Source organism: Conger conger, chromosome 16, assembly GCF_963514075.1.
Source record: "Conger conger chromosome 16, fConCon1.1, whole genome shotgun sequence".
Lineage (NCBI taxonomy): Eukaryota > Metazoa > Chordata > Actinopteri > Anguilliformes > Congridae > Conger > Conger conger.
In genome coordinates, this window is record NC_083775.1 from 15,741,607 (window position 1) to 15,751,606 (window position 10,000).

A 10,000-nucleotide genomic window follows, 5' to 3' on the forward strand; every position below is an offset into this window, starting at 1 on the left:
TGTATATTTACGTGCGCGTGTGTGTGTTGTATAGTTAAGTGTGTTGTATATTTACGTGCGCGTGTGTGTGTTGTATAGTTAAGTGTGTTGTATATTTACGTGTGTGTGTTGTATAGTTAAGTGTGTTGTATATTTACGTGCGCGCGCGTGTGTTGCGCAGGGTGGGGAAGCTGGTGGACTCCAGTCTGGACCTCCAGGCCATCCAGCTGCCGGCGCTGCAGTACCAGCACGAGCGCCGGTCACATGACTGGAGCGTGGACGACGCCAGCAGCATCAGCGGGATGACGGACGTGACGGACTTCACCGACAGCGGCACGCTCATCTCCGAGGACTGCTCCAACATCAAGCTCAACACGGGGGTGAGCTTGTCCGGCCAGACATGTGATATTCTCACGTGTAGATATCTATAACACAGCCAATTACAGTACCGTAAATATATGTGCAGTGTGTGTGTGTCTGTATGTTTGTATATACACTGTATGTGTATATAGAGTATATTATTACAAATGGAAAATGTACGTATATTTATATATACTTAAAGTAAATGTGAGTATATTTTAATCTCGTTCTCCCAATGCTTTCCTTAAATATATTTCTTCTACTTTCCTCACACTCTTCTGCTCTCCGTCTTCCCCCCCGGGCTCTCCGTCGCCGCCCTGCAGGCCAGGCTGTACATGCAGCAGTTCTACGCCATGTTCCTGAAGAGGGCGCTGTACAGCTGGCGGAACTGGAAGGTGATGGTGGCGCAGTTCCTGGTTCCGCTCATCTTCACCGTCCTGGCCCTGGTGGTGGCTCAGATCCTTCCCGGGCACCGCGACCTGCCCCAGCTGCCCCTGGCGCTGAGCCGCTACGGCCCCACCACCGTCCCCGTGGCCCTGGAGCCCGGGGCGGGGCCCCTGGCGGCCGCCTTCGCCGCCAGCTACGCCTCCCAGCTCCCCGCTCAGAAGGCCACGTGCAGGAACATCAGCGGTGAGCCCCCAGCTCCGCCCCCCGGTTACGCCTGGGGCAGGGGACGGCAACCGTGGCCCTGGAGGGCCGCAGGGTGTGCCCGCTGGAGTTGTTACTCGGCACTTAATTGATCGATGAAAGCAGTCGCTTACGCAGTTAATGCTTTCAGTCCCAAGACCAGTATGAGCTGGCTCCAGCCAAATTCCAATTGAGAAAGTTGAGAGAATTTAGTAGGGTTTTAATACGGCTTCTTGTATAGTACTAATTTTGATTGGTTGAATTTAAGGTATTGAGTACCATATGGCACTATTGGGACTGAGAGGGTTTCCTCGGTCTGAATCGGTTGCTGATTTTTAAGGTGAAAACAAAAACCAGCACACCCTGCACTCTCTAGGACCAGGGCTTCTGACCCCTGCCCTGGGTGTGAGATCACTAAATAAGTGATTTGATTACAAAGCTGACGTCACTATGACTACTGCTAATTGTGAGCAATGAGTTCTAGAACACGCATAATTTAGAAAAACAGTGTAGAAACCGTTGAGTAAAGGTTAAAACACAGGCAAGGCTGCTCAGGGAACACACTTGTGTTCAGCAATGCTAGTTCAGCCCTGTTCTGTCCGTTTACCTGCCGTTGTGATGTCCTGGGCGGCAGGGCGTGCCGGCTTTGGTCTTTGCCTTAATGTCAGCTACAGTTTCAGACTCAGGACACCCGGTGAGGGCAACTATACTCGGCTGCTGTAGTCGATCAGTTAAGCTGACGACAAAAACCAGCACACCCTGCGGCCCACCAGGATCGCTGCTGTAGAGGAATGTGTATTTCCCTTGAAAATAGTTCAACGTCTGGAAGTAAAGCTCTGATGAAGCATTTGTGTGGAAAATATGTTCAGTGTGCCTTTGTGTGCATGTGTGTGCACGTGTCCAGGTGCGTGTGTGTGCGTGTGGGTGTGTGTGTGCGCGAGTGTGTGTGCACGTGTCCAGGTGCGTGCGTGTGGGTGTGTGTGTGCGCGAGTGTGTGTGCACGTGTCCAGGTGTGTGCGTGTGTGCGTGTGTGCGTGTGTGCGTGTGTGCGTGTGTGCGCGCGTGCGTGCGTGCGTGCGTGCGTGTCCGGGTGCGTGTGTGTGTGTGCGTGTGCGTGTGTGCTGTGTGCGTGTGTGTGTGTGTGCGTGTGTGTGTGTGTGCGCGCGCGTGTCCGGGTGCGTGTGTGTGTGTGCACGTGTCCAGGTGTGTGCGTGTGGTTGGCGTGCCTGACCTCCTCCTCTCCCCCCCCCTCCTCCAGACCTCCCTCAGTACGTTCTCCGCGCGTCTCAGGAAGAGGGCGGAGCCTTCAACGAGCACTGCGTGGTGGGCGTGGCCTTCAGGGGTCACCGCTCGGGCTCATTCGCCGAGGCCACCGCCTACTTCAACAACCAGGGCTACCACACCCCGGCAACCGCCCTGCTGCTGCTCGACAACGCCCTCTACCGGATGCTGGCGGGACCGCACGCCTCCATCCAGGCGGGGAACGCCCCCATGCCCCGCAACGCGTCGGAGACCGCCCACAGCGAACTCACCGAGTGCGTAGCCCCACCCCCCAGGGCGGCCGGCCAATCACAGGCCGCTTCCGCCCCGCTGACATGGGGCTCATTCCAATCGCTTTTCTTTCTCCTCCTTTAAGGACATTCCTGCCCTGTTAAATGTTCCTTCCAGGAGCTAGTAGGAGAAGTTGCCTTTGAGGAAGGAAACCTAAAGTGCTTCCTTTTCAGAAGTATTTTTTCAGAAAGTCTGATGTATAAATGATCGACCTATGGATCCACCTCTCCCCATTTGCCATGTCTGTAACTGACGTGGCTTCGATCTGACGTTTGAAGGAGCAATCCATTTGCCAAATAACCGTTTTCATGATTTTGACTTCACTTCTTTTTCTCTGCTATTTTTCTAGCTTCTCCCGATGGGTGGGGCTAGGAGTAGAAAAAATTGCAAGAAAAATATAAAAGAGGAGAACAATAAGCGATTGGAATGAACCCATAGCAACAGTTGCTGTGCCCTTGTTTAAGATCTCAGAACACTGACCCACTCTTGTTCCAGTGTTGAGTGTTGTGGTGCCTTCATGCGTAAGACTAGAGCCAGAGAGAGAAAGCCTGCATCGTGCTTTGCATACGCACGCACACACTTTTCGGCTCTGACACTTTTCTACACTTTGTTGAAACTGCCATGAAACTGAAATATGGCAAACGTAATCAGTCGTTCCTCATTTCCTGAAAAGTTGCTCCAAGGTTGGTTTTCTCAGCAATATCGGCCTGCTGTTGTGTTCTAAAACCTTTTACTACCGGTGAGGTGGCATTGAAGCCCCTCTAAAAGGTTCCTATGGTAACCGTGGAGTTGGCGGGGGTGGAACCATTCGCACTCTAGAGATGGCGTGGAGGCGAATGGTGGCGGTCTTCGAGCTTTGCGGCGAAAGAGGCTTTTCCTGACGCCTCTCCTGACGCCTCTCCTCGTTTTCGGCCCTCTCCTCCCCCCTCTCTCTTCCCTCAGGAGTCAGACAGGCTTTGCCATCGCCATAAACCTGATGTATGGCATGGCGTCGCTCTCCAGCACCTTCGCCCTGCTGCTGGTGTCAGAGCGCTCCCTCAAGTCCAAGCACGTGCAGCAGGTCAGCGGGGTCTACCTCTCCAACTTCTGGTTCTCCGCTCTCCTCTGGGACCTGGTCAACTTCCTGCTGCCCTGCGTGCTCATGCTGGTGAGTGAGCGCCTCCCAAACCGAACCCTCGTCCCAACCGCAAACCGAACCCTCTTCCCAACCGCAAACTGAACCCTCGTCCCAACCGCAAACTGAGCCCTCTTCCCAACCGCAAACTGAACCCTCGTCCCAACCGTAAACTGAACCCTCCTCCCAACCGCAACCCGAACCCTCTTTCCCAACCGCAAACTGAACCCTCTTCCCAACCGCAAACTGAACCCTCCTCCCAACCGCAAACTGAACCCTCTTCCCAACCGCAAACTGAACCCTCTTCCCAACCGCAAACCGAACCCTCTTCCCAACCGCAAACTGAACCCTCTTCCCAACTGCAAACCCTCTTCCCAACCGCAACCCACTTTATAACCAAACACGTTTACTGTGACAGACCCCTTACTTAATATGTCACTTATCCCTGGTTATTGGTATGCACTTTGCACTTTGTTGTACGTCGCTCTGGATAAGAGCGCCTGCCATTCATGTAAAATGTCACCATGACATACTGTCATTCTTTGAATAAAGACATCCTGCATGCGCAGAAACGGTGCGGTGAATTTTGCAAGGGAAGTGTTTGCTTTGACGTATGAATACCTGTGTGTTACGTATAGTAGGTGTTTTTTCTTTTTCTTTTGGGGACCATTGAGTCATCGTACACTTCTGTATGTTTCATCAACAACATCTTACAAAGTATTTGAGAGTATTTCAGGCGGTGCTGAGTGTTAGTCATCCGTATTGATTATGTATGGGCTCGCTCTGCCCGGTGTTGTAGAGATTGTATTGAGATTCAGGATATTGGTGAACAACAATGTCCTCATAAGCTCTGAGCTTGATCGTTAACATGCTGACTGAGGCTGTGCCTTAGACCGGGCTTAATTTGGTGAAGTGCTGAGGGGCTTAAAATTGATGTGTTGAGGATGTGGTGAATTCAGGTGGGGAAATGACCTGCTCTCTCATTTCTTCTCTCTCTTACCACTCCTCCTTTCTTTCTCAACTCTCCTCTTTCTCTGTCTCTCTCTTTTCTCACCGGTCCTCCTCTCTCATTCTCACTTCTTTTCTCTCTCTCACCTCTCCTCTGTTTCTCATTCTTTCTCTCGCTTTTTTCACCTCTCCTCTATCGTTCTCACTCCTCCTCTCTCCTCTCCTCCCTCTCTGTCTCTCACTCTCGCTTTTCTCACCTCTCCTCCTCTCTCTCATTCCCACCTCTCCTCCTCTCTTGTTCTCACTCCTCCTCTCTCTCTCTTACCTCTCCGCCTGTCTCTCCTCTCCCTCTCCTCTCCTCCTCTCCCTCTCCATCTCCTCTCCCTCTCCTCTCCCCTTCTCTCCTCTCCCCTTCTCTCCTCTCCCTCTCCTCTCCCTCTCCGTCTCCTCTCCCTCTCCTCCTCTCTCTCTCACCTCTCTACCTCTCTACCTCTCTGCCTGTCTCTCCTCTCCTCCTCCTCCTCCTCCTCCTCCTCCTCCTCCTCCTCTCCTCTCCTCTCCTCTCCTCTCCTCTCCTCTCCTCTCCTCTCCTCTCCTCTCCTCTCCTCTCCTCTCCTCTCCTCTCCTCTCCCTCTCCCTCTCCCTCTCCCTCTCCCTCTCCTCTCCCTCTCCCCAGGTGGTGTTCAGGGCCTTCGGGGTGCGGGCCTTCACGGAGGACGGTCACCTGGCGGACGTGCTGCTGTTCCTGCTGCTGTACGGCTGGGCGGTGGTGCCGCTCATGTACCTGCTGAGCTTCCTGTTCTCCAGCGCCGCCACGGCCTACACCCGCCTCACCGTCTTCAACATCATCAGCGGAACCGCCACCTTCCTCACCGTCACCATCATGACCATCCCCGGTGAGGCCACACGCTCTCGGGGAGTGTCGGGGGGTAACTATTAGCAAGGAAGGTTTTGAGAAGTATGAGAATTATTTGAAGGACTAGAGAGTGTTTGGGAACTCTTGGGACGTATTAGAGAGTTGGCAGTCTTAGGAAGTATCTTGGAATGTTGGACGCAATAGAAAGCAATGGACATTATTAGATGGTAATACTTGTTAGATCCTAAGTACTTGTTAGATCCTAAGATCTAACAAGATCCTAATACCCAATACTTGGGAAGTATTGGGTATTACTGGGAAGTATTTGGGAGTATTGGAGGAGTCCTGGGAAATATTAGAAGGTAATGGGAAGTATCTAATAGATGATTGGGGATTATCCAAGTGATAATTCCCAATGATGGATGCATTGGGAATTATTGGAAAGTATTCGGTAGTATTAGGAAGGATTATGGATTACTGGCAGAGGAGAACCCTGAGTGTGTGTGTATGTCTGTCTGTGTGTGAGGAAATAGCAGTGAATTAGTGCCACATTTTTACATTATTACTTTATTGGCATTTGGCAGACGCTCTTATCCAGAGCGACGTACAGTTGATTAGACTAAGCAGGAGACAGTCCCCCCTGGAGCAATGCAGGGTTAAGGGCCTTGCTCAAGGGCCCCACGGCTGTGCGGATCTTATTGTGGCTACACCGGGATTAGAACCACCCCATCCCGTTAGTCCTGCCGGTGCGGCCATGACCCATCTTTACCTCTTTCCTTCTCTCCCTCTCTCCCTCTCTCCCTCTCTACCTGTTCAGAGTTAAACCTGCAGCATCTGGCCTACTTGCTGGACAAGGTCTTCCTGCTCTTTCCGAACTACTGCCTGGGCATGTCCTTCAGCCAGTTCTACCAGAACTACGAGATCATCTCCGTCTGCACCTCCAGTCCCATGGCGCGCGCCTTCTGTGCATTACTGAGTGAGTACAGGGGGCCGGGGACGTAGACACTCACCTGGGGCCAGGGGCACGTAGACGCTCACCTGGGCTCAGTGAGCACTTTATTAGGTATTTAATAGACTTTTTTTTATTTGACTTATTTGTTTGCTGCTGCTGTGGACCATCCACTTCAAGGTTAAATGTGTCGTGTGTTCAGAGATGCTCTTCTCCATACCACTGTTGTAATGCATGGTTATTTGGGCTCATTTCACCTTCCTGTCAGCTTGAACAAGTCTGGCCCTTCTCCTCTGACCTCTCGCATTAACAAGGCGTTTTGCCTTGAGGTGGTGTACACGTGTACCTAATAAAGTGCTGACTGAATGCATATCGAAAATTGATTGTTGCGTAAGCAGCTCTGGATGAGGGCGTCTGCTGACTGGGTGTGATGTAGACGGGGGCAGGGTGCAGACCTGGGGGAAGGGTGCAGACCTGGAGCCCCAGGTGCACTGTTTACATGCGAGGCGCTCCTGGCTGCTGTGCTAAAGGACGTTTGGCCTCTGCGCTCCTCCTCAGACGTCACCTTCCAGGAGGACTACTTCGCCCTGGCCGAGCCCGGCGTGGGACGCCTCATGGCGGCCATGTGGCTGCAGGGCCTGGTCTTCATCACGCTGCTCTTCGTCATCGAGATGCAGAGCTTACACACCCTGCGCCGGCACATCAGCGCCCTCTTCAGGAGGAGGAAGACGGTGAGAGGGGTGGAGGGTGTTATCTTTACGTGACTGGGACAGTAACCTCGGGTAAGAGCTGGGGGTTGGGGGGGGGCGATGCCACCATCAGGCCTGAGTGTCTCTCGGACTGTGACGAATGGAGAGGAACGCACACCCGACTCGACCGTCACGGTAACGGCGTGTTTTTGTAGGCCCGCTCGGAATATTCCCAGAGGGATTTCCCATTTTGTTCTACGACATAAATTACACCCCGCCAACTGTGAAGTAATATGTCGACCATTAATTTATGTGCTTTAAAAAGTTAGTCGCTCACAAGTTGCTGTGTTGAAACTGCAACTGTGACATGCAGGCGGGAGCTGGTATGGAACTTTAGTCAGGGCTTCGGCGAAATGCTGCAATTGTTAATAGTAGTGTTGAAAATCTACTGAGGGAACCCATGGCTCAGAAATGCTAACTCAATGCTCAGACGAACCGGAAAGTGCATGAACTGGAGGAGGGAAAAGACCAGAAGAGGTTGATCTTATTTCGGGTGTGTTGCTGCGCAGGTGCTGCTGGTGGGAGACTCGGCCTTGCTGCCGGAGGACAGGGACGTGGCGGAGGAGAGGAAGAGGGTGCTGGAGTGCCACCCCATGGTGGAGTCCATGGTGGGGAGTCCCCTCATCGTGCAGGAGCTCAGCAAGGTGTGTGTGTGTGTGTGAGTGTGTGAGTGTGTGAGTGTGTGAGTGTGTGAGTGTGTGAGTGTGTGAGTGTGTGTGTGTGTGTGTGTGTGTGTGTGAGTGTGAGTGTGAGTGTGAGTGTGAGTGTGAGTGTGAGTGTGAGTGTGAGTGTGAGTGTGAGTGTGAGTGTGAGTGTGAGAGTGCGCGCATGTCAGTCACCGTTTCTCTGACGTACTATGTGGTTAATCTAGTATCAAACCGCAGTAATGTCATGGTTGAGAATAGTACTTACTAAAAAAGTAATGCTCAGGCTAAAATACGAGAGCAAGTCCTGAAGGGTCCTCGTTAGGGTGCAGTATGTACTTTAGTGGGCAGGATTCAGGGCATCAGTAGTAGGCAGTGTGGAGTCAATAGAACTGCCCCGAGCAGAGGCTGCACTGCCCCCTCCCACCTGTAGGAGGCACTGTCAATTCTCACCTTTTTATCATTTATCGTTTTTACGCTGTCTGATCAGATAGGTGAGTCATTGTATAAGTTGTATGAGGGTGTGGGGGCTCTGGGTAGTTGGTTGTCGCTCGGAGCTGACACTTCAAAATCCAAATCTGTGTGAGCGTAGGCGAGACGTGTAGCACGGTCTGGATGGTGGTCGACTCTCGAGCCGTATGCCAATCCCACTGCGCAGGCAGGGGTTCGATTGTGCCGCCTTCTGAGCTGCGATCCCTTCCCTGTCTGTTCCCCTCTCTGCCTGTCTGAATAAAAAGCGAAAGATACAAAACCGAGTCTGAAAGAGAGAGAGCCAGTCAAAGGAACCCACAGTGATTTCATTTTCACTTACTCATTTCAGTCAGGTCCTGGTGCAGCTCTGCAGTGGCACTGAAAGGAATAAAGCCTCATAATGATTTTCTGTTCTCTCCCTCATTTCAGCTTGCATAATGCCAGTCATTATACTCATAAAGACAAGTCGGTGGCAATTATGTGAAGCGGTGAACTCGACATTTGAAAGGGGATAATCACATAGTGTTACTTGTACGTTTTCTGTGTGTGCGTTTTCCGTGTGAGTACGTGCTTGTGCGTGTTTGTGAATGCGAGTATTTGCGTACGAGGTGTGTATGTATGTGTGTGTGTGTGTGTGTGTGTGTGTGTGTGTGTGTGCGCCCAGCTGCATATGCGTGTCTTTGTGTATGTGTGTGCACATATGTATATGTACGTGTGTGTGTATGTGTGCGTGTGCTTGTTTGCATATGTGTGTGTTTTTGCGTGTGTGTGTGCATATTTGTACAGTGTGCGCATGTGTATGTGTGTGCGCTTGTGTGTTTGTGTATGTATGTGTGTGCATACATGTACATACATGCGCGTGTGTGTGCGTGCGCCTCACCTGTGTGTGTGTGCTCTTTGAGAACATGGCGTCTCCTCCTCTCAGGTGTACTGCAGTGGACAGGCTCTGTGTGTGTCTGTGTGTCTGTGTGTCTGTGTGTCTGTGTGTCTGTCTGTACGTGCGCTCTTTGAGAACATGGCGTCTCCTCCTCTCAGGTGTACTGCAGTGGACAGGCCCTGCTGGCAGTGGACAGGCTCTCTCTGGCCGTGGGGAAGGGGGAGTGCTTCGGCCTGCTGGGCTTCAACGGAGCCGGGAAGACCACCACCTTCAAGATGCTGACGGGAGACGAGGCGGTCACCTCGGGGGACGCCTACATCGACGGCTACAGCATACTGAGGGACATCAAGAAGGTAAACAGAGCGTTCATCCGTACATCCATGCTTAAATGACGCAGCCTTTGGCATCAAGATAAGTTGTACTTTAAGCCATTTATATACAGTTTTAATGTTGTACCGTACCAATAGGGGTTGATAGCATGTTCATTGACCATCTGGAGTTGTAGTCTGTCAAGCCTCATGCTGTATTACATATTATTATTTGATTTGCAAAACAGGCTCGAGGTTCCTTGCCTCCTCCCCAGTGTTGTGCGCTTGTGGTGGGAGCATCCGGGTTCATGAAACCAGAGATATTGATTGGCTAAAATAAGTAGTTTTGGTTATCTGAAGTATTTTTGTTTGGTTGAACCCCGTAGGTGCAGCAGCGGATTGGTTACTGCCCGCAGTTTGACGCGCTGCTGGATCACATGACGGGCCGGGAGACGCTGAGCATGTACGCCCGGCTGAGGGGCATCCCGGAGAAGTACGTCAGCGGCTGTGTGGAGAACGTGCTGCGCTCCCTGCTGCTGGAGCCCCACGCCGACAAGCTGATCCGAG

The 10,000-nt window shown here is 52.1% G+C and overlaps 1 protein-coding gene across 1 annotated transcript in view; it reads left to right on the top strand.

Moving 5' to 3' along the window:
* abca3b (ATP-binding cassette, sub-family A (ABC1), member 3b) overlaps positions 1–10,000 on the top strand; it is a 47,197-nt gene that overhangs the window by 34,258 nt on the left and 2,939 nt on the right. Inside the window, exons 18-27 of the mRNA XM_061223797.1 lie at positions 161–359; positions 663–969; positions 2,225–2,501; positions 3,460–3,664; positions 5,256–5,475; positions 6,253–6,411; positions 6,943–7,115; positions 7,643–7,777; positions 9,284–9,478; positions 9,820–10,000. The exon at positions 9,820–10,000 is cut by the window's right edge and continues 7 nt beyond it. Coding sequence (XP_061079781.1) covers positions 161–359; positions 663–969; positions 2,225–2,501; positions 3,460–3,664; positions 5,256–5,475; positions 6,253–6,411; positions 6,943–7,115; positions 7,643–7,777; positions 9,284–9,478; positions 9,820–10,000 — 2,051 coding nt within the window. The remainder of the gene's footprint in view (positions 1–160; positions 360–662; positions 970–2,224; positions 2,502–3,459; positions 3,665–5,255; positions 5,476–6,252; positions 6,412–6,942; positions 7,116–7,642; positions 7,778–9,283; positions 9,479–9,819) is intronic.